Here is a 24,110-nt window from a genome sequence, read left to right on the forward strand (position 1 = left end):
ATTGACACTCAATGGGATTAATGAAATATAAGCTTATTTTATTGCACTTTCTATCTTCCTGTCGCTTAAAGTGATAGATCTCAGCTGAAGTATTTTAATTGTGAATGTGGTATTATATTAAAACTTATATATATTTATGTGCATGGTGTTCAACACTTACCATGGTGTGTATTTTAGGAGACACGTGGTGAGTACGTGTTCCTCTGTGTGTTTGCAATGATTAATGGGAAGTATCCTGTGGCCAGATGGTGCTGAACTTGGCCCATCTATCAGCAATGAAAAGACCACTGGGCAGAAACCTGGCAGACTACTTTGTCCAGGGCCAGTGCCTACATCACATTCATGCAAGCACACACATATTCCTTCTGAGATACTACATACGTACACTTCACTATTCAGTATTGTTTTTGAAGGTTTTATTGTCTTCTATCAATAGACACCATACTTCATCGATTAGTCCTGGACCATTATTTGTGGATCAAGTGCATGACATTTGTTGCTGTATTTCTCAGTAGGACAATTAACTCAGCAAGGATCACAGATGGTCATGAAGGGCAAGAAAATACATGATTTGGCATTTGTGGTCAACTGTTGTTCTCCAGCATTTAGCAGGGGATTATTGAAACAGTTCTTGTTATTTAGAGAACAGACTGATGGCATAATGGGAATATTTTTAGGGATTTTTTTGGTCTGTTGGCAGGTTGCCAAAGGTGGATAGCTAACAAACAGGTTTTACTATTGTGGCAATGATAATTAACGATTGACACCTTTATCCAAAAAAATAAACAGTATTCATTGGGTTCTTCATTGGCCATCTGCCACTCGTAGAGAGTTGTTTTCCCCCCTGGAAAAACAGGTTTTTATTTTTCTTCCTATTAACACTTCCTCTCCTACTATTTTATGCTCATTTTCTATTCCAAGATGCATTGAAGCGAGAAGAGTGATTAAACAAACACCAGAAAGCTTGCAACAAACTTTTATGTTGACCGAATGTGTATAAATACACGATAGTTTTCTTTTACCTTAAACTGAGATTGATGTGCTGACTGGTGGTCATTTTTTTTCTTCTCCTAGCAATTTATAGGTACTCGAGAGAAAATGTGCTTTGCTAAGCACAACCTTACTATAAGGTTGAGTAGTGTAAAAACACAATATACTGACTTGCACCTCTGCGTTTTCTCTTAAGTTTTTACCCCAGAAGGCTTGGCTTTACCAGGTCAAAGTTGTAAGACTCATGCCTGTATGTGTGTGCGTGCCGGTGCTCGCAATGCTTACAGTGCCCCTTGCCCCTGTCACCATGTGCTGTCATAATCTCCTGAGAACATACAAATACAGATGCCCACATCCATTCTCCATGCTGTGTGCGTAGGCCTGAATGACAAGAGTGACAGTTTGCCTTGCAGCTAGAGAGAAGGGACATGCTGTCAACATGGACCGTTGCACCTGCTCAGCCCCAACAGGGATGCCAAAATGAGAGAGGGAGAGAAAAATATTGAAGACAAAATATGCAGGTTGAATGAAAGAAGTTAGAGGGACGACAAAAGGGGGGCCCATAATGAAAACACAGTGAGCAAATGTTTGTGGAGAGTGAATCTTAATTGCACACTGTAAATGCCACCTTCCACCTTCATTTTTCTTGAAGTCCCAGTTTGTCTAGCAACGTTGACGTAATTATTATTTGTCACAAAGAAGGGGAAAAAACGCCCGAGAGAAGTTAATTAGTCTAACAAGTCTCTCTTTCCCCAACAGATCACATTTAATATTTTCAACAATTAGTGTTCTGTTTTTTCCTCCCTTTGGGAATCCTAATTGTGTTTATATGCATGGGGATTTTTTTTAAACTGCTGCTTTATATTGTTAAGAAAAAGCAAACCTCTATCTTTGTCAAACTTGACATTTGCTTGCCACACTTAATCCCCCTGCTTCTCCTGTTAATTAATGTACTATTTCAGTCGACAAACGCACCAATGCAAACTGATAAATCATCTATTTATTGGTATCATGCTTTTTGCATTATTCCTGTGTCTGACTGCACATTTATTTAGGTGTTATCATTTAATTGTACAATCAGTCCCCCTACCTTGAAAATTGATTTTAAAAATGCAAGTTCCCGCGACACTAGCGAGGATAAAGCGGTTCAGAAAATGAATGAATGAAAAAAATGCAAGTTAACACAAACATTGGGCATATATATTTTTTATTGTGTTTACTTACTGCAATTTAAACTAATGTGATTCCACCTGCTGCCCTCAGTCCCCTTTTATTTTAATGGAAATAAAGTGCCCAACTTAAGCCAAGTATACAGGACAACGGTCAAAAGCAACAAGATACCAATGTGCATGACATTTCCAGTTTTCCAATGTATAATGTATAGCCAGTATGTGGAGGCAGCGGTACTAAAACTTAATTTCCGAGTGTAACCCTTCCGCTCCGCTATTTCTTCATCCATTTCATGTCACAGATGTGCTAAATGACTCTGTGTAATGAGTGTCATCAATTGTTAAATTGAGTCCTGGAGGGCATTAACCGGTGTTAGAGAAAGTAGCTTGTTACATGAAGCCATGCTATCAATTAGTTGTTGATTGTGACGTCATTACAATATCCATCACCTTTACTGGGAAACTTTTATTGTAGCCTTTGTGCCACCTACTGTTCCAGAGTATGGGAGACAGATGTCCGAAAAAAATCAGCTTTACATTTTTCAACGATTGAGCTTGCAATGGCAGAGTGGTGCGTCGTCATGATATCCAATCTTGAAGGAGTTTTCAGATTTTGTGGTTTCAGCCCTCCTAAACGTAGCTTCTGTCTAAACGATATGGACATTCAGGTTGTTGTTTTTTAGCCTGTCTTTGCCGTCATCGCATAAACGACACCTTAGCAACTCTCCCATAAGGTACTTTTTTAGATGACCTTTCTATCCCATAGAGGGCTGGAGTAAGAAATGAGTTGTAAAAATCACAAAAGTTTCCCCTTGAATTTACTTAATTTACTTACACAAAGACAACTTTAATAACGTACTCTACGGGGTAATGTTACACATTCTCTTTGATCAAAGCCTTCATAAATGGAACCAGACCTTTTTGGTGTGTGCTTGAGCAAGAACTGTGTTTGCAAATATTCCGCCCACTATGCTGTGCGACTTGCCTAAGATATGCTTGTCTCTTTTTTTAGTGTTGTACAGCAGAGTTCTATAGACTTGTTTACTTGTGCTCAATCTGTCAAGGTTACACAAGAGGGATTTATGAAAAGCACATGCACATGTATGCCCTCGCAAGTCTTCAAACGGAAATTAGCAGTTTTTTAGCACCATGACTTTATGTGATACCTGTTTTTCTGTGATTGTGATCAATGTCGTGACACATTTCTCCTTGATTGGATTGCCCTAGTAGCTTTTGATAACTAGGTAAAATATGACATTTGTCAGAGAAAGAGCAGGGGAAAGAGAATTATAATACCAACACGACAACATCCTGAAAACCGGCCAAAATAGGGCTTAATGCTTTGGCTGAAATTTGTATCACAATATAAGCACTTCATATTGACACTTCTTAGGGATGTGATGACGTATATATCTGGATTGAAGCCTCAATTTGTTCAAATCGATTGAACCACAAACCTTAATTAAAATCATTTTAGAGATATTCAGTTTTGTTTTAAAGAAGGGCTTCCATTTAAATGTTTCAGAAACAATATAGATAAAAACAATATTGATTTGTATCTTTTATTGCTTTAGGTGAAAGGTAACTTGTCGTGTAAATTGTGTTAAATGTGCATATAGCATCGTATTAAATCGATCAAAGACCTTTAAAAGTAATCAAATGATGGCAAACTGTAATATTAGCTAATATCACTTCTTTGTCCAAAGAATCAATATTGTACTATATGAGCATGAACTTATTTACACCCTAATAGTCATATTGCAAGGTCAATCCAGCGATGACAATCCTGCATAGTTTAGACAGAATCAGTCTTTGAACTCTTGCCTCACTTGAGAAAAAAAAGAAGAAGAAAAAACAGCCTGACATCTGCTTTTTGTCTGTTGAGTCAGCAGACAATAACTCCCCACACCTGCATTTACTGTGTGGATGTATGATATATTTGAGCATTGAATTTGATTTTTTGTTGTTGTGAATTTAGTACTGCAGGGGATTACTTGGACATTTTGTCAAGTAAATGTAAAGATGTACTTTTTTTATTATCATAAAAATGAATACTACAATGTCAGTCTTAATCAATATCATTTTATATTTTTATTTAAACACATTTTTAAATGTACCCTGCATTTTACTCAGAGAAAGTAGTCAATTCAGCTTTTCTGTGTGCAGTTTGCCGCATTTATAAACCCACAGGTCTTATTCCCCATTGCTACGGATCCTCTGCCTGAATTTTTTAAGAATTGTATTATGAAAACCATTCCCTTGAATAATAGGAGGCAAGTACACACTTTCAATCTTTGAACATATTATTTCCCTCGCACAAACAAACACATACACACTATGAATGAATGTATCTGCTGCAGTTCTCTACTGTAGAGCTTTGTTCTCTTGATAATTGAGTTACTAAAGTGGGCCACAGCAGGAGGGAAAATTGATGTAGTAAATATGAGTGCAGGTGTCTGTTTTTATGTGTTCATGTTTAAAAGAAGGACATAGGATAGGAAGCAGGAATCTTAAATAATTTAATGATAATACGTTGTGTATTTTTTATGTGATAGCTTTCACAACTACTCACAAGTTTGTCCAGCTTTTTTAAAAATTATTTTCCTTGGTCATCAATCCATATTTTGTCATCAATCCATATTTTGTCTTCAATTGGGTTTTGGTTGGTGTTTTGCCTTCTTGTGCTGAAAGTAATAAATAGCTTTAATTATCCAGACTAGTTAGATAAGGCAAGGAAAGTAAGATGGAGAGAAAAATCAAAGTGCATTGTGGAGTTATATTGAATTTTTGGGTAGGTGGGGGTTATCATTTTGCAGCCTAACCAATTAAAGTTATGCTTTAATCTGGAAAAAACATGTTCAAGCTGTTCAGCCTTTAAAAACTGTTATGGAAACCAAGACCATAGTTTAATGTATTGGACACTCAGTCATAAATATTTGAATTTACAAAGAATATTGAATGTGTTAATGATTCTGTCTCAGCTTTGTTAGAAATTAAATAATACACTGTTTTGGCACATGTCATTACATTATTGCCCTAACGAATAAATCGACTATTTTTCAGCATGCATTACAAAATTTAGATGCATTATCAATGATTGGTATTATTTTATAGTCTTTCCCACATGTATTTCTTTGTTTCTCTTTTCTTCTTTACTATAGCTCATCTCTATGTGTTGATATATAAAAGCCCAGACTTGTTGAAGCAGCCTGTTTGAAGGCTTGCCAATAGAGGGGTAGGGGGTGAACGTGGAGCTCTTTTAAACAGCGAAGCAGTATCGGGGATTTTCTCTTTTCTTTGACAAGAGCAGCTTAGTTTTTCATCCTCGTACTTCTTGCCGTCAGAAAGGTAAAGAAAAGTAAACGCGCGCAGGTGCGGTTCAGGCTTAGCTTTTGTTCCACTCACTCATTCAGAGAGATACGCTTCATAATGCTGGCGTAATGAGGTGCTTATCTGATTTGATTTTCTTTAAAATCATGTGTGCACTGACAGTTATAGGAATTAAAAGTTCTCATTAATTGTCTTTCACTCGCAGATAATTTTAATTTTTGCCATGGAATTGACAGCAATAAGAACTGCCCTTTAAAATGACCGTCTTTCTTGGTCGGTTTGTACTTTTATAATTAGCAATAAATACAACAGAATTAGGTCGTTCCCCGACTTGTGCCTTTAGAGGGCTCCCGCACCCCCGTGACCCTTGTGAGGATAAGTGGTGTGGAAAATGAATAAAACTCAACCAATGGGTACATACACAAAAAAGGGAAAAAAGAGAATGTATGCATGAATGCATGCATGCATATATATATGCATATATATACACATATATATGCATATATATATATATATATATATATATATATATATATATATATATATATATATATATATATATATATATATATATATATATATATATATATGCATGCATGCATACATTCTCTTTTTTCCCTTTTTTGTCACATCCTTGAGAATCCACCCCTTCATCTATTGCTATCATACTGCTAATGCTATTGGGTCCATTAAAAAGGAAGTGCTGCAGCCTAAAGGCTTGTCAGACAACGTGATGACATGAGGGTCCCATTGAATGAACGCAGTGCACATCAAAGTATGGGCCACCTGTGTGCATGGGAAGTAGCTTTACCTTTCTCTGCACTGTCTTCAGCTCATACAATTGGAAGGAAATTGCAATCATGTAATCTGTATTATGACAATATTATGAGATTTGCTTTTATATTTTTTTCTCACATTCAGCTAACTGTGATTGTGTTTGCTAAAGCCAAAACACGGGTATTTCCCCTGTTATTTGACCAATTTTTCCATGTATTTCAATTTGATACATCATATACCTACACTGTCTATATGGTTAAACCTACTCGATGTGATTTGTGTTGGTCTTCACTTTCCCCTACTTGCACCTTCCCGCAGGGATGTTTATTAAAAAATAAATAAAATGAAAAAAAGGAAAGCTTACAGGTTTAAATGATGTTTTTGATCCACTAAACTCTTTCAGTCTAAACTACTACTTTAACAATTTGTCAAAAGCTCCCTTATACTACGGTGAATGTGAACCTAATACTGTATTCTATTGAAAGTAAGTGAAAGTGGCAGGGGCTTCCATATACTTTACATCATACTTCAGAATTATGAAACACAGCATGTCGAAGCTCTCGTGAACTGAAGACCCTTGTATAACATTGCCAATAAGACATAGGTTAACTTCCAGAATGCATTCATTGTGTATTTTATTACATTTGTGTTATTCAATTTTAATGTATCACTTAATAATAATAATCAATATATTTTTTAATTATGATGATTATATTTATTAGCAAAATCTGCCAACCAGGGATCAATGTAGAGGGGGCTTTTGGAGGACAGAGGCTAGTTTGTTAATCTAATGTTGTATGAATTCATTTACACTTTGTGCTGACCTGTTTATGGCTACAGGCCCATTGACATTAATGCGTGACAGCTCATGCTCATTAGGGGCTGAATGTATAGAGCTGGTGAAACCGCCATCAGCTTTTGTCGGCCACATAGGCCACATTCACCACAGGCTAATATGCCAGTTTATATGTTCCATCCTGTGGCCTATATCATATTTGAGAAGATGTAAGGATGGATTCATTGAAACAAACAAGGTCACGACACCCTCGCAACACATTAAAGGCCCACAGGAACTGCTTGGACGTTTGTTGTTGTATGTTGTATTCTAGCATATAGAAACTTTTTTATACCCATGTCTATTTATATGTATTTACAACATGTCCAATAAAACAAGTATTTTTGGATTTTAAAGACAAAGTACTTTGACCATTAATAGGGTTATAGTTTAATAAATAATCCCTTAATTCATCAATTGTAAATTTTATTTGTTTGGTTTTTTCTTTTTGAGACATTTGTTTATGTTTGATGATCTATAATATTTGATTAAACACATTTAATCTCAATTTCTCAACATCGGAAAAGGGAACAAACTCATGGTAGATTAAAAACAAAACTAGAAAATGTTGTTTTGCCCAAACCTATAATTAATTCTGAGCCTTTTGCTGAAGGCAATCTAACCTTTATGTGGTATTGTTCTCTGAAACACATCGGATGTGTAGATGCCTTTTTCTTGTTGACCAGGCAGAGAATGGCCAGCATGTCTCTCTGCATACATTACTATTGTCACCTCAAAGCCTACAGGGAATAGTTTTATGTGGGTTTCATCCTTCCCATATCTGTGACCTACAGACTACACATATGACCAGTGCTGTCAGGGAATTTCAACCAAAACAATTTTTTTCCTGGTCAATCTTCAATCTGGCTCAACAAATTCTGACGCTTGGTTATCACTAAAGGAAAGGCAAAAATAATATGCAGCAAAGATAATGTGCAAGCTTTTAAACCAATCAAACATTGGGTGCACAAGGTCTTTGCCTTATTCACAGAGCCACAATTTTGGCCCTATGGTGCATGCCCCCCCCCGCTCACCTATCAAAACACATACAATTCTCTCCTACTAATAAGACGACTAGAGGCCTTACCTTCAATTGCAATCTGACGTTCACACTAAATTGGCTTTCCTCTGTATGTATGAGTTGCTGTCTTCTGGTGAGGCCTCCAGTAATCATAATCACAATGCCTATTGCCACGCATTATTTCCATCCTCAATTATAGAGTAATGGGACTGTATAGATCTGTGCATTACACGTTCACTTACTTATTCCACCGTTCATTCTCCCTTAGACACACACTCAGCCCAAAGCCTCCAGGGCCACATATACATAATGAACAATCAGCCTGACAATCACGGCCTACCACTGATTGATGCAGCAGTTGTAAACATAGTTTCTCGAACACTAAAGGCTGGTTCCTCGCAAGCATTGCACACAATCACACACACACTCTCCCATAAGTCAATGACAAAATGATAGTCAATGGTAAAAAGAAAATGTATAGTTTTTCTAATTATTAAACGTCTGTATTTTTCTTGCTTTGGCCAGTTGTGAAAGTAACTCGTGGTAGGACCTCTCTAAACTTAATACACTGTAATGATAATATTCATTCCCTGTTCAGGCCACGGTTTGTGACAATCCGTTTTCCACTTGTACTTTGGGATATGTTATCATTTGCCATAATTGAAATACTTAACTGAGACTTTAAACCACTCAACTTGGTTGATCTTGATAACAAAATGATTTTGCATATAGAGTATATTTACTCATTTTCAAATAAAACCGACTCAATATTTTCACTTTCACAATGGCTGTTATACTCATCCTAAATAGAGCCATGCTGAGTGGAGTTTGAACGGAGTGCACGGCTGTTGATTTTTATGTATGTAGTAAATTTGCATTGGCTTGACAGGAGGAATGCCCATCAAATACTTAACAATGTCTGCTGTGTGTGTAAATATTACAATGTAACACCGTAATATGAAAGTGTGCATTGGGGAGATAAGGGCTGTATAATGAATTATAGAGATGTGAGAAGAAATAAAAATGTGTGGGTCATTCAGAGAGAATGATGTATTCTGGGTGTGCAGTTCCATAATCCTTGTTAGTTTATTTTTTTAAGACAGACAAAAATAATTAAATCAAAGTGGTAAAATTGCAGTGTAGTATAAGAAATTTACCAATTCTCTAGAAGTATTTTCAACCTAAGCGTTATTTTGTTAGCTTGCATTATTGTTACTTTTTTCTAACAATACCGTTCAAAGGTTGGTGGTTGGCTACCTGGACAATTCTTTTTTTCACGAGGCACACCATGAGTTAACACTATTTTCAAAATGAATCGCAAATGTTGTCATTGGAAATGTTAGAAATGTTGATTTTTACGTATATTTTTTTTTCAAGGTTTACTTTCAGTAAAAAATGCTTCATATGCAGCAGTTACAGCATTGCAGACCTTTGGCATTGTAGCTGTTAATTTGTTGAAGTAATTTAAATAATTTTCACCACATGCTTCCAATAGCTCCTACCATACATTGGATTTCCTCGGTAGGCACTTTTTGTTTGCCATAGTATATCAAGGTACTCCACAACAGTCCATGGTGGTTGAGATGAGGTGAATATTATTTAAAATAAAAATCTTCATTTGTTGGAATTTGTTCCTCTTATTTTTCCAATTCATTTTATAAATAAAAATTTATTATTTTAATGGAAAACACAAAACTGTCTTGACCCCAAACTTTTGATAGCGTTCCAAACATCTTTTAGAATGTTTTTTTATTAGCTGTTCATTCACATTGCTTTAAATCCCAAGAAGTTGGCAAGGGAATATGGATATGATTTAAGTGACTTGCTCCTTTATTTTTGACACAGATAAAAAACATCGATTACACATTCAAAGACACGTCGCTGTCATTACCCGTGTTAGGATGTGGATTAATTAGCAATTAAACTCATGATCCCATAAATCTGTTGTGGATCCACCATGTACCATGGGATGTTGTCTTGTGGATGTTGATATAAATTAAAACTGGCTATGCAAAGACATGCTGTTTGGCGGGCTGCTTCTCAACAGATTGGGTAAACATGAGTTTAAAGATGAGTGCTCTACAGCAGAAAGGCTAAAGTTATATTATTTAGCATGCAAATAGGTATCAGTCACAGTAATTTTGGCACAGGAAGCTCACTAACTTTTTCTTTGCTGAAAATATTTTTCGTTACCTTCCGTTGTCACTGCACGGATGTGTCCAATTATGCTAATCCTATATGCTCATACTCTAAACCAAGATCAATAGTACTTTATGCTTAATTTAGGGGTGAGGACTGGGTTATTATTAAAGCAGGCACATGCAAACTCAGATACTGTCATCCTCACAAGGGTTGCGGGGGTTCGGGAGCCTATCCTAGCGTACTTGGGGTGTATGGCAGACTACACCCTAGACTGGTCACCAGTCAGCCGTAGGGCTCACAGGGTGGCAAGGTTTGCAGCTGGGATGTCTAACAATTCATGCAGCCAAGATATTTAATAATCAATGTTTCAACTTAAATAGTTCTTTTGTAGTAGCAAAAAAGTTGTCGCTTGATATCAAGTTGGTATAAACATGGAAAAAGGTTGACTTCTTAAAAACTATTTTTTCCCAGTGTTATCTCAAAAGCTTGCTTAGCTACCCAAAAACATAGATAAATATGCTGATTTGTTAGGAAAAAGGAATAATTCAAATGGGCAGAAGCAATTGATAAACGATTTATAACCCATAAACTATAGGTGCTACCGTCCATACATTTTCCTTACCTTGTTCAAGATCAAAGTGGTTGCAGTCCTAGAAAGGCGCGTTGTTTGCTGAACTCTGATTTATTTATGCTTTTTGGAGCTTGTCAGCATGATTTTGCAGGTGGTGGCTGTGTTGGAACACATATGTTGTAAAGTTACTTCCAGAGATAGGATTTGATGTTATAGACTAAAAAGGGAAGGGAGGAAGTGAGCACAGATGTCTGCGGAAATACAAGTGTTAACAGCATGACTTCTAAAGGCTCGGAAGATAGATTGCCTGGAATTTGATCAATCATTGCTTTATAGCTCATTTCAAACAGTATCAAGATGCATTTGCTGATAAGTAATCTTGCTCTGTACAAACACTATACAAGCAATGGGGAAACTTCACGAACAATAGTAATACAACTGTATTTCCATAATTTATTCCTTTGATTTACTTCATGGCTAATAGTGATTCCTGGCCTATTGTATCACTAGTATCCTTGATCTGTTTTTGCATAATTATAATTTTTTAGGAACCTTTGGTCATTAGAGTCAATTCCGTGGCTTTTAAAGTCAAATACAAATCACAAAAATTGTTGCAGAAAGTTAGAAAATCACATGCAAAATTTTGTATTCACAAAATTATGTTCATGGTTTAGTGACATACTTTACACTTTGCAGGGCCTTTCTGTGCTGATGCACACTCCTCAAACCATTATATTTCTTTACTCTTTAAGGCAGACTGAATAGTTCAGTTGAAGGAATTGTGCATTGCAAAGCGACCTTGCCTTGATTTGCTGGTATCTTGAATAAACCTTTACTGCTATTAATTTGCAGCCTTGCCACCCCATACAGCTTTCATCCATGTTTTTCATTTTCTAAGGGCCAGGGATGAATACTGCAGGAAGTTCTTAGCCAAGGCACTGAAATTCAAGTGGCCTAAGAGCCTTGAGATTGTTAATTAAATGCTAATGTGCAATGAAAACTGAAGAGGAAAAGTTTTGTTGAATTGAGATCATTATGAGCGTGAACATGCAATGTAATAAACTCACTTTGTGTAGGTTAATGCTTGAAATGAAAATGTGGGAAAAAAAATTCAATTAGCTGTTAGACTGTAACACTCGTATGTAAAGTATTTCTAACAAATGTTTTGTGTTCTAACAAATGGCAAGGATATTAAAACTAGGAAGGAGATGGTGAAATAAAAAGAAGACATCTTGTAATCATGTCTGGTTTAACATTACCACAATTCATCTTGCATGGTAAGAGCATGCTGTAATATGTCATTTTTGCATATTTGTGTTTAGGTGGGGGAAAGACAACATGTTTTGGTGACAGAAGAGTCCTTTGATTCCCAATTTTATGTGGCTCACAACAAGTTTTATGAGCAGGTAAGGCATATCTCTTATTTATATAATATTGAAAATCACAAATGTTTTTGATCAAGCTAAACAAATAATTGAGAATTCATTTTGGCACACATGCTTTGATATTGTGAGTGAGCTGCAAACAAATTAAATTTTCCCCTCCTGTTGCCTAAATATTAGATTTCATTTATGTTGCTAATTCAGTTCTTCCTAGTTGTCATATTTAACAAATCTGATGAGGGGCTTTGCTCTGTGTGTCACACGAGTTCTCACAGTTAGGTGCCAGGAGCTTAAGCTCATCTACTGAATAAAGTAGGTTTGCTGGAATATCAGACACTCTCACAAATGTGCAAACACACCCTACGGTGGCACTTGGCAGTAAGAGTTTTTTGCTTTATTTTTCTTCAAATGTTCGAACATCAGCCCTAAAGACATGAACATTCCATCCAACACGCACAGCTGTTCATTGAACGTGTCTTCAAAGAACCTCTCTGAACCTGTGAAAAATTAACATTAAAACATCTTCAAATAAATCAATTTCCTTCGCGCTTTAACTATCATCAGAAACATGTTTGAAGCTATGCTTTTTATTAGCAGGGGGTGGTGAATTAGAACCATGCCCCCCACTCCCCGACACCCACACGCCCCCGACTTCCTTGCTCCTTCTTGCTTGCCTCTTCTGCACTTCTACACAGTATGAACTCTGCTTACAACTCGTTTCACCAATTGGTGAAATAAACACTTTGCACAGTTGCTTATCTGCTTATGAAGGTGTCTTTGACAACTGTATGCTTTTACTCAGCAAGAACAAAGTTTCCTGTTATTGAAATTAGATTTATTCAGATTAAAAATATTTGTTTTCCTCAAATGATTAAGAATATTGTTTTTTTGTCCCACATGTTAATGTTTGCACTAACCTTTAAACCTTTGCAGATTGTTGTTATTAAAATAGCTCATATATATTTATTTATAGTTGAATATCCTATTTCATGAATATCAGTGTTTATATTTTGGTACTACTGTCAAACAATAGTAGTAAATAGTTTGTATTATGTATTTTGCGGGATACTAGAGCTTGGAATAGTTCGGTTCTAACATCAGACTTTCCATTGGATTTTTCAATCTATCATTTGGATCATAATTGAAACCACCGGAGTGCTGAACTCTGAGGAATGGGTGCAGTGGGGGAACAAGGAAAGGTCAAAGGTCAGGTAAGTGGGGAAGCGGGGCAATGAAATTGATGCGGAAAAGTGAAGGGTGGGTAGTTGAAGGGAAGGGCAGAAAATGAGTGTGAACAAATCACTCAGTCTCACTTTAACACCAATCAGATGGCTATCTAACCTCGGAATTATAATTGGCAGCTATCTCACCAGCTTGTGTAAAGGAGGTGGGGTGGGTCAAGGTGGGAATTTCCAACGACATATGAAAAGCTCTTTCATCATTTAATCTTCCTTTAATGGACCTTAAATGACCCTCACCTACATGCACAATGTCGCCTTCCTCCTCCACATCTGCTGTTTCATCCCTCTCAGTTTGCTGCCTGTTTGCTTTTGCCCATACACACATGCATACACACACACACGCGCACGCGCACACGCGCACACGCACGCACACGCACACGCGCACACACACACACACACGCACTTACCCTCTGTGGTGAGCAGCAGGTGTGAAGATTAGGCAGGTGTGGCACTGACTGGCAGAGGCCGTGGCCTTCTTTTCCCTGCCTATCGTGTTCCAGCCACCGGATAAAGACTGACATAATAGCACTGAGCCGAGCATAATTGTGACACTACGCAAGTCACACATGCTTTCCATAATTTTTACTTTTACTTTGATATTTAATAGAGTACAACTATCTTGCTCTTCTGCTTATAGTAGTTTCAAGAAGCAAATATTAAAATGTAGGAATTGAAATAACATAATAGTGCAAGGGGATAATATAGAAACTCTAAGTACAAGTGCAATAATATGATGTCCTTTATTTGTGTCCCACATTATATTTCATCACATTCAGAAGCAGAGCACTGTCCAGAATTACATTTACTGATGATATATTGATGAACACATAATACTTGAGGCATTAATTGATTGCGGATGATTTATTTTTTGCAGGTTCTTGTGCCCAAAAGTTTAGAGTTCAAAGGCAAAATGATTGAAGTAGACATCTACGAGGCAGGAAAGCACTTTCTGAAAGGACAACCAGTAGAAGACAGTAAACCTTTCACTCCCTCCATCGCTATCCCACTGCAAAAAGGTGAAGTGTCTGGGCTGTTGCAGGTAAACACATTCACACACGCTATACTATTCAATCATGTACTATTTAATATTAATTTTGTTATCATTGGCATCATTGAAATGATATACAGTATACATTCAATCATTGCCACATTAGCATTTAATGAATTTCTTAATGCCCAATAATGTTTTATTGTTAAAAAAAATTAAGAAACTGAGAAAAATAAAAAAGGCTCAGTATGGTCGTACTGACCATATCAACCTAAGTACGACAAGTTCAATGAATACATTTTGCATATGGTGGAAACAATATAAAATCTGGTCAAAATGCACTGAAATTAGAGAGAATCAATATTAGTTATTTACCAAGATATTTTGTCAACACTTGTATTCGGAAAGTGTTCATTCCATTGTTTTATTTTGTTTCTGAAAAAATGAGAGCAGGCACTTGTCACTTCCGATTTCAGGCAATTTTAACAGACATGACAAAATAAGCTACAAAGAAAAAGTTTTTCATACGTGCTCATGTTCCAAACTGTGAAAAAGCCAATGTGTCATTGATAAGTCATCTAAGTTAGGTTATGAGTGCATAGACTGGCACGCACATACACACGCAAGCACACACAAACAAGGACTGACTTGCACGCATGCATGGGCTTGCAGAGACATGCAAAAAACACCATGTTAATGTATCTGTTCCAGTGCATGTTATTTTTCACTGTGACTAGCTGTAGCTTACAGCTCAAGACTTTGAACCACAGAGCAGAATATGATACACTTTCTAATTTCACACTCCATCAACCTTTACTGCCAGACAGCTAGAGAAGCAAGGCAGAGAACAGAGTCAAAGGGGTCGCAGCGATCAAGGGAAGACAAGTCGAGTGAGAAAGAAAAGGAAATGGATGGTAGAACAAAACTTGGAATAGTGAGAATGAATCCACTTTAAGATGAGCAAAATGCCACTCTGCAATGAAAAGTTCAGTGGTAAAGACCTTTTAAAGTTGCCTGATAAAGGCTACGCCTTCCTTCCCCAAGACCCACAAACGGTCCCCAATTATTAATTTCATCAATATGTTGCAAGGTTTCAACATATACCCTTTTAAATTATTGAGCATATACATATTTTGCCATATATCGGTTGAATAATTTCTGCCAGGTTTTTTTTTCTCATAAGGTAAAGGAATGCTGCTTTCCATTCTCATAAATCTTGTAAGGGAACAGTACAGTTGTTCAGTAGGAACGTAAATTAAGGAGGAAAAAAAAGCCTACCCTTAATACGAAGTCTTCACACTTCTGTAAAAATATATATTTATATATATATATATATATATATATATATATATATATATATATATATATATATGTGTATGTTTCACACAACTCTATAATCCTGTACTCCATCCATATTTTTGAACTATTTTTGAATGGGCATACTGTATTTAACAAGCTTTGTGATACTTGAAAACGGGGTATTAATCGTATCCCTTCTTCCCCTGATATATATTTCAAATTACAAGTGGGATTTCACCCCAGGAATGACATTAAATAATCTATTTTGATTTGTACTTGTACTTGTACGTCCTTTTTACGGCTACCAAAATTGTTATTGTTTTCATCCTTAAAATGAGCAAAGCGGAGTACTCGCCGACCAAATGCCTTGCTGTTTACTTCCTGAAATGCTGTTTCCTCAGCACTTCTAAATTTGGTCATGCATGCAAACAGGGCACTGACTTCCTTGCACAATGCCAGTGGATTATTTCACACTATGCTGAACTTGCTTACTGTTTCATACACATAACATAGCACAGCATAGAATTTTTTAACAGCATATTCTTTTCCCTAAATAATCTCCAGCAATTCTTGCCTGAATAATCTCCATCAAATCTTTTGATAATATAAAGGCCAGATTTTTTTTACCTTCCTTGTCAGTGAGAGTGACATTTCAAGTATTTGACCGACCTTTGGAAATACAGAAAACCTACAAAATTCACTTTGAAACAGACTAGTCTTTTCCGGTATGTCTGAAAATCCACCATAATGTATATTTTAATCTGTATTTAGTATTTTTATGTCTCCAGCATAGTTTTATATCCCTATTTTTATAAATCTCTAAATGTTGTGTTCAGCATTGATTTGGCTGCCGTACATAGATACAACAAGACTTTCTATTAACAATCACACATCTAGGACACACTCAGGTGTGTTTGTGCATTCGGGGGTGTGGGGGGGAATTTCGCGAGAGGGTTGGTGTGTGTACACGTGTGTGTACAAGTAATGTATGTGCGCTTTTGAGACAGGAGTGAATGATTATACTTTCACCCACATCTCGCAATCTTAAAATTACAGGCTTTTGGCAGTGAAAAGAAGAAAAAAAATAGGAGAATAAAAGGGAGCGAGATTGGGTGATGCATCAAAGGTGCATGATAGTTTGCACGATGATAGCGCCAACTGATTGGAAAGGCTGATCAACCGTCCAAGGTCTTTCATGTCTCGCCGCTCACAGTAGAACAAAGTGAGACGTCTGTCATTTTGAGGCCACAAAGAGAAATGATTGTACACTAGCCAGTTTCCATACAGATGTGCATTTGTTGAGCAAATACGCCTGAATCAATGCTTGGCAATTATTTCTGAGTAGTGAAAGTGTCTGTCTACTGTATTGGTGTATGTTTGTTTGTGTATGAGATGATGCACAAATGCATGCGACAATCAATGGTAGGCTAATTTGGTAGCTGACGTAAGGTGTCATGAGGTGTCAATTATTTTTTGCGCACACGTTGCCAAAAAGGCAACGGATCGTTAAGAACATACTACATATGTTGTTATTTCTAAATTATTTGACTCATTTTTTACATGCTAGGCGCTGGGTTTAGTCTTATATTACAGCAGAGGTGACTATTGGATGTGTTTTAAGTGTATTTTCCATTTCATTCCACTAAACAAAATCAAGGTTTGAGAGCAATGAGAGTACCTTAAAATTTAGCTGTTCTTTGTTCTCGGTCTACCTCTCTCAGCCGTCTGTCAACTCTTCTTTCACAGAAAGAGCACTTTGCTGTGGGAAGAGGAAGGACTGTAATGAGTCTTTTAGTGGGACACAAAGAAGTGAAAGCACTGGACAGCATGGTAAAGAAAAAAATAGAAAAGTATCTTCACCAGTCCTCATCCTCAGATGAAATTAAATGATAGAAGGGAACCAGGAGACAACAAAACGGAGGCAAGAAAGAAAGACAGCAAGGTAGATAGAGAGCTCAACAGACAGCAAAGGCAGCATAAGTGCCATCTAGTAATAATCAGCTCTTTTCACAGCATACCTTCTCAAGGAAACCCACAGAATAGATGATAGGACAAGAAAACAGCTATGGTCCCTCCACAAGACAACAAAAATAAGGGAAAAAAAAGATTGAGAGGAAGTTAAAAAAACAGTAAAGAACTTTTCCTTGATAGCAAATGAAAAAACGTATTTATTCATCCAAATTGCTACGATTTACTAATCTATTTTTAAGATTTTTTTCTTCTTCTAGAAACGTCACAAGTTTGTGTTTGGCCTCTGTCTGACTCTTTTCTCTCAGAGCACAGCTTTGTTTTGTCTTCAAAGCAGCAGGGGTAGTTATTTCAAGCATTTCATTTGGCATGTCAAATGTTATTACATGGCCTGTCCTTTGAGAAACCAAAATGGTAATACTAGATATATTATTACACCATCAACATATTAATAATGTCTGCTTTTCAGTATTTCAACCAAATATCCTATTTGACAATACACAGTTTAATAAAGGATGTCTTGGAAGTAATAGTAACCCAGTTCAACTTTACTCCCTAAAACCATCTGCTACAATCTATATTTCCTGTCTGTTAGTGGTCTTCATGTGCCCGGCATGTGTTTGCATGGTCCTCAGTTACACAAATGAAGTTCCACTGTATTTCATGAAGACGGTCGTTAAACATTTTATGTAGTCCATCTGTAGGCTCCCTTGTGGTTGTGTAATTGGGCAAAGGCGGCTATTTTTATTGTGTGTGTGTGTGTGTGTATGTGTATGTGTGTATATATATATATATATATATATATATATATATATATATATATATACATGCATATACACGTGTATATATATATATAAATATAATAAAAATATAATACACGAGCAAGACCAACAAATATTCAGAATTACCCATTTAAAAAAGTGATCTCTACAAGTGAATTTGACCCTTTTCTCAACAGTTTTTAGATACGAATCTTTGGCAGATTCTTCATATACTTTGGCCGTTTGTATTTTTGTCCATTGATAGACTGACTGGCAGTTCATTGTAATTGTCCCTGTGGTTTTGTCACTCCTGACTCAACAGCCTGTTCCAGTATCTTTTTACACGCGCGCTCACACAAAACTTCATTTGTGTCTTGAGTGACACCAACAGCTGGTGGGGATCATGTGAGAAATGTGACCACTGTGCATTGTTTCTTCTTTCTCGTGATGCTGGTGTAGAATTGCAGTAGGGAGAGACAAAAGTACCATTTCAGTCTTTCAGATTATTTTAAGCGTGGCGGTCCACAGTCAAAGATGTTTTTGGAGATGATTATGCTTGCTGTGTTTCACCCTGCTGAGAGCAGAGCAACCCATGCTGTACACACATGTGCATGTGCACGTGGTGGTCAAGTGTCACACAAAGGTCCATATATCTTTTCTTAAGGCATTCTCCCAGTTTTTCTCCACTTTTTTCCACTCCCACTGTGCTGACATGTACCCACTGCCACTTCGATTTGCCCTTATCCTCCAAACTAGTAATAGATTTTAGAGTACACTGTCCAGTCTCCATTCTGGCACCCTGTTGTTAAATGACATCTTGAGAAAGACAGCTCAATAGACAGATGAAGATGAAGGTAGTAGTAGTATATTTGGGCCTGACACCATTGATAGATGATGTTTTGTCTGTCTGTTTCTTTTTTCTTGGCCTAGATATTTATTCCTAAATGTCGTTTACCTGCCTTATTTGTGAAGATGTCCACAATTATATTTTATTTTAGTTTGACAACAAGATTTTGCAGCAGCTTTTTTCTTAATATGCAACCTGTGCCTGTCCCCTTTCACTTTTAGAAAAAGGAAATAGCTCTGAATTCCACACATTTTCCTTTTGAGAATGCTGATATGCAAGTAGATACATATTTTGTCTTGTTGTATGGTTTCCTTTTACAAAGCAACAGCTAAATATCCTTTTACTTTGGTGAGTCCTTTTTTATGTTTTAAAATGGATGGGTGTTTCAAGATGGGCGTGGCGACTTCTGGAAGGCTTGCACTCGAGGCTCGATTACACCGCAAGAAAATGGTTGCGATATGTCAGCAAACCACAGGCAGATTAAACTTCCACCCATTTCAATCAAAACTGTGGTTATACTGCTGCTTGGATGCATGTCTGTAAATTTGGACATCCCTTATTCTCTTGCAATAAGAAATTATTATATATTTGTTAGCCATATATATGGCTAACAAATATATAATAATTTCCTATTGTCCTGGCACAAGTTCTCTTGAGTTTTTTGGGATTCTTTTTGGGGATTGTAATACGGTGGGAGTCTTTGCCCTGCACCAAAATTGTCTTGCAAAAAGGCTTTCATTTTAAAAGATTTCTTAAGTTTAAAAGATGTCTTTGACAAGACTACTATTAAGACATTCCTATTGTCTATCTGTCGCAACAAGAAAGTATTAGTTTTACCATCAGGTAATCCTGCCTTGCTGTGAGCCAAACTTGAATGTGTGATCTAGACTTTCGCCGTGTTACCGCTATTGTCCACAGCCAATAGTAATCCACTAATGGATGTGTCACATAGGCGTTGGTGGTTATTGTATCTCTCCAGTATTGTGCACGCCAAAAGACTAGAGTGTGAAGGGAGCACCGGCAAAAGATAGTAGAGAAGACTGGATGATAGGAGTGTGTATGTGTTAGATGAGGGCTGTGTAGCAGGCTCACACAATCATGCTCATGCAACACGTGTGGGCGTCCACTATAACAAGCTGTACATATGCATAATTGTTGGTTCTTCGGGGTCAAAAGTGCATTTGTTTGGCCAAGAAATTCAGTATACTTTATTCACAACTTTGGAAGTTTTTATTTATTTATTGAATGTGGATCATGTGTAGGCAGACCAAATTGTGCAAGAAAATCATTATTTTGTAAAGTTGTGTGAATATGCCAGACTTCATTTAATGGTAAAACAGACTTTGGGCACCTTCATGCAATGATAATCTTCCAAATATATGATGGTTGAGCTGCAAAGTCTTCAAAGAGCGGAACAAGTCGATGCACCTTTGATAAATATAAAAAGCTTACGACTTTGTCTCTTGCGAATTTGATGAAAGGTTGTTCAAGAAAGCCACAGATCAATTACTCAATATCCCTCTGCATAATCTATCCTGCTGGTGATAAGGTATTTTATCAACAGTCGGGCAGGAGGAGATGGACACGGACCACCCCAAGGTCATGTAGAAGTTCTTATTTGTTTTGGGATCAATAGCCTCTTCCTGAGCTGATTTCCTTAAACTGAAAAGAAAAGAGATATTTCTACATTTCAGTAACATCAAAACAGTCTCCATGTCTGGGCCCCAAGGCACTATATGCTTTTGAAATTTCCATACTAATAATAGTAGAGCTACGGTTGTTTTCTTAACCTTAGATGCAACTGATAGAAAAGCAACTTAACATCACAATCAATTCTGTATTACTTTGCCTTCCCCATATTGATCTTTCACACATCCCATCATGGCACATTGTCAACATCAACCCTAATTCAGCAGATGGGCGGCTAAGAATATTTGATTACCACCCAAAATGTCTTTACTATGTCCTTACTATACAGCTTCATAGGTTAATTATGCTAACTTATATTTCTCATTTATTCAAAAATCTACCAGCTGTTTTCACATACATTGCATTCATCTACAAGGCACCATATTTGGTTCATTATCATGTTAGTTTTTCTCAAATTAAACAGCATTGCTTGAGGCAGCAGATGGAGATAGACATAAGGTGAAAGCATTTGTGAAAGAAAACAACTGTTCTAACACGTATTTATTACGATTGCAGTTAAACGCTGTTAATGTTTTTTGTATTTTTCCCAAAAATATTTTACATGAAAAATACGTTGTGTGAATAGATGACTGAATAAAAAAAAGAAAACTACAGCGCAAATGTGTTTTAATATTACTCTATCTGCTGAAAAGAAGCAACAGCCTTTCAACCACAAGTTTCTCGCATGTAAAATTCTGCAGCTGGTTATCACCCGACCCTCAAGTCAACTTCATTCCATCTGCAAACTTTTAGCAGAGGGTCCCTCTGCTTCCTTGTGTAGAAATTAACATTCTTTTGTTGCCAAAGAGGATGTTGAAAAGCTCTTTTCTCTGTGTATGCTTCATTCACAGGAGCAGATGGCAAATGGTGTCCAAGGTCCTTCTTCTATGTCTTCCTCTGTTTTGTTGATTGGGTCTTACAGTGTGGACCGGGAGCTATTAAAGAGGCTGGGGGTCGGGCTGGCGCTGACAGCAGCCTTACTGGCTTTTATTGTGGAGAGGATCTATTAGCGAAGAGGAGCCGTAACCAAGGAGAGGATGCGACATAATGGAGGCCTTAACAGCCTCTTTGAATGGCAGGAAAATCATCACATTCTCCTACGTACGCATTTCTTTCTGTGCCGTATGTATTCAAAGAGGGTAAAGGACATCTCTGTTGAATTTTTGCTTTTAATTTCACTTCATTTGGCCAATATTTTATTATTTTTATTAAAAGCGAATAAAAGTTTTTGCGTGTCTTTCAGTCCAAAACTCTTGAAAGTTGAAGCGATGGTCTTCAAATTCTTTTGGAGGACTGAAGAAAAAGAGATTTTCTCATTGTCAGTTACAGCTTTGTCCGTCTGTCTGTGGCCTGTGGGTTTCTAGTCTTGCTTTAAACTTTCTATAGCAAGCTGATAAGCTATATTTTTCAGACAACACTGTTATCTTCAAGAGTCCGACCTTGAAGAAACCTGTGTACTCATCTCATTTTCTGAACCGTTTCCGAATCATTAGGGTCGCGGGTGGTGTTGGAGCCTGAATCGATGGCCAGCCGATCGGAGGGCACAAGGAGAAAGGCAACCATGCACACTCACACCCATACCTATGGGCAATTTAGAGTGTCCAATCAGCCTACCATGCATGTTTTTGAAATGTGGGAGGAAACTGGAGTACCCGGAGGAAACCCACGCAGATCCAGGTAGAACAAGCAAACTCCACACAGGTGGACGTGACCTGGATTTGAACCGAGGACCCCAGAGCTGTGAGGCCGATGCGTTAACCACTCGCTCCACCGGGCCGCCCTACCTGTGTAATTAAACATAAGTTGTCTTTTAAATTTGGTATTCATGTGCTACAGCGTTCTACACTATGAAAACATCTTAACAAACCTATGCGATAGACACTGGATTGACACCATCGTTAAACGCTCGCAGTTTTCAGTTAAAAGGAAAACAAGAGCAGGATACTATTGGTGTATAAGGGAAGGGCAAACTATTACACGAAGGGCCACAGTGGATGCGGGTTTTCATGCCAACCCATCAAGAGGACACCTTTTCACCAATTTGATGTCCTAAAAGTGAAATCAGTGGATTGCAGTCAGATACTTTTTGTTTCTGCAGAAAGCTCATTAGTTAAACATTCTTTGCTGGATCGTTTGGAACAAAAACCTGGACCCGTAGCGGCCCTTGTGAAACGAGTTGCCCACGGGTCTAAACTATGTTGTGAGCCAGTCTTTTATCATTTTCACCAAGCATTTAACAATAATAAAATCATATTTTTAATATTTTCGGATATGCTTTGTTGTGTAATTTGTCAGAAGGTACAGTAATCATTAACACTAACTGAAAACTATTTTGTTAATCCATCAGTTAACAGGCCCCCCCGTTAAACTTAAAATTGTCACAATCTTTGAAATCATCTCAAACGGTAAGTATTCTTACATTTCTATTGTCCTCCATAAAATGTTGATTATTGTTTTTTTTTTTAAATCAAGGTAAAGCAGACAAAAAACACATTTTTGTTGATATGTCTTAACACCATTTATGGATATTTTATACAGCATTACATTTCATACCAACTATTGAACAAACCTCTTTTTTCCACCACTGTATGGTAAAATGCAGCATGATAAACCCTCAATGCTGGCAAAATTATCTTAGGATTTTCTGCTTTTTCAGTATTTATGCTGCTGTTGCAGGAAAGTCTAACCTGATACTCTGTAACCTTTTGGTATGATTTAATACTAAACTCTCCTGAGAATGCATATACCTCTGAGGGTAACAGAGTCTAATCGAGGCCCTATAAAATTACCGTTTTAGTGCCTTCTGAGTCTTTACTGCAGATGTGTATTCCTGTATTTTTCTTGCACACGCTTACACGCACACAAATGTCCACACACACACATACATATACATTGTGGGCCTGTCTAATCTCTTCCTGGTTTAAGGTCTAGCCATCCCAGCATGTTCTCAGAAATATCACTCAATAATGCATGCCCCCAATTTATACTGCATTGCACCACCATGCGTTTCTGTCAGTGCTTTCCTTTTCTTGATTCTTTTTTGTAGTTATGTCTGTGTTTGTGTTGACCGTATGTGGGTTTCCTCTTTCTTTCCACTTAT

The 24,110-nt window shown here is 37.1% G+C and overlaps 1 protein-coding gene across 3 annotated transcripts in view; it reads left to right on the plus strand.

Moving 5' to 3' along the window:
• Window positions 1-23,280, plus strand: part of cdkal1 (CDK5 regulatory subunit associated protein 1-like 1) — a 112,129-nt gene extending 88,849 nt beyond the window's left edge. For all 3 annotated transcript variants that reach the window (XM_077599452.1, XM_077599450.1, XM_077599451.1), the window contains exons 13-15: window positions 12,158-12,241; window positions 14,333-14,497; window positions 21,862-23,280. In XM_077599452.1, coding sequence (XP_077455578.1) covers window positions 12,158-12,241; window positions 14,333-14,497; window positions 21,862-22,020 — 408 coding nt within the window. In that variant the 3' untranslated portion in view covers window positions 22,021-23,280. The remainder of the gene's footprint in view (window positions 1-12,157; window positions 12,242-14,332; window positions 14,498-21,861) is intronic.
• The last annotated feature ends 830 nt before the right edge of the window (window positions 23,281-24,110 follow it).

This window comes from Stigmatopora argus, chromosome 4 (genome assembly GCF_051989625.1).
Source record: "Stigmatopora argus isolate UIUO_Sarg chromosome 4, RoL_Sarg_1.0, whole genome shotgun sequence".
Lineage (NCBI taxonomy): Eukaryota > Metazoa > Chordata > Actinopteri > Syngnathiformes > Syngnathidae > Stigmatopora > Stigmatopora argus.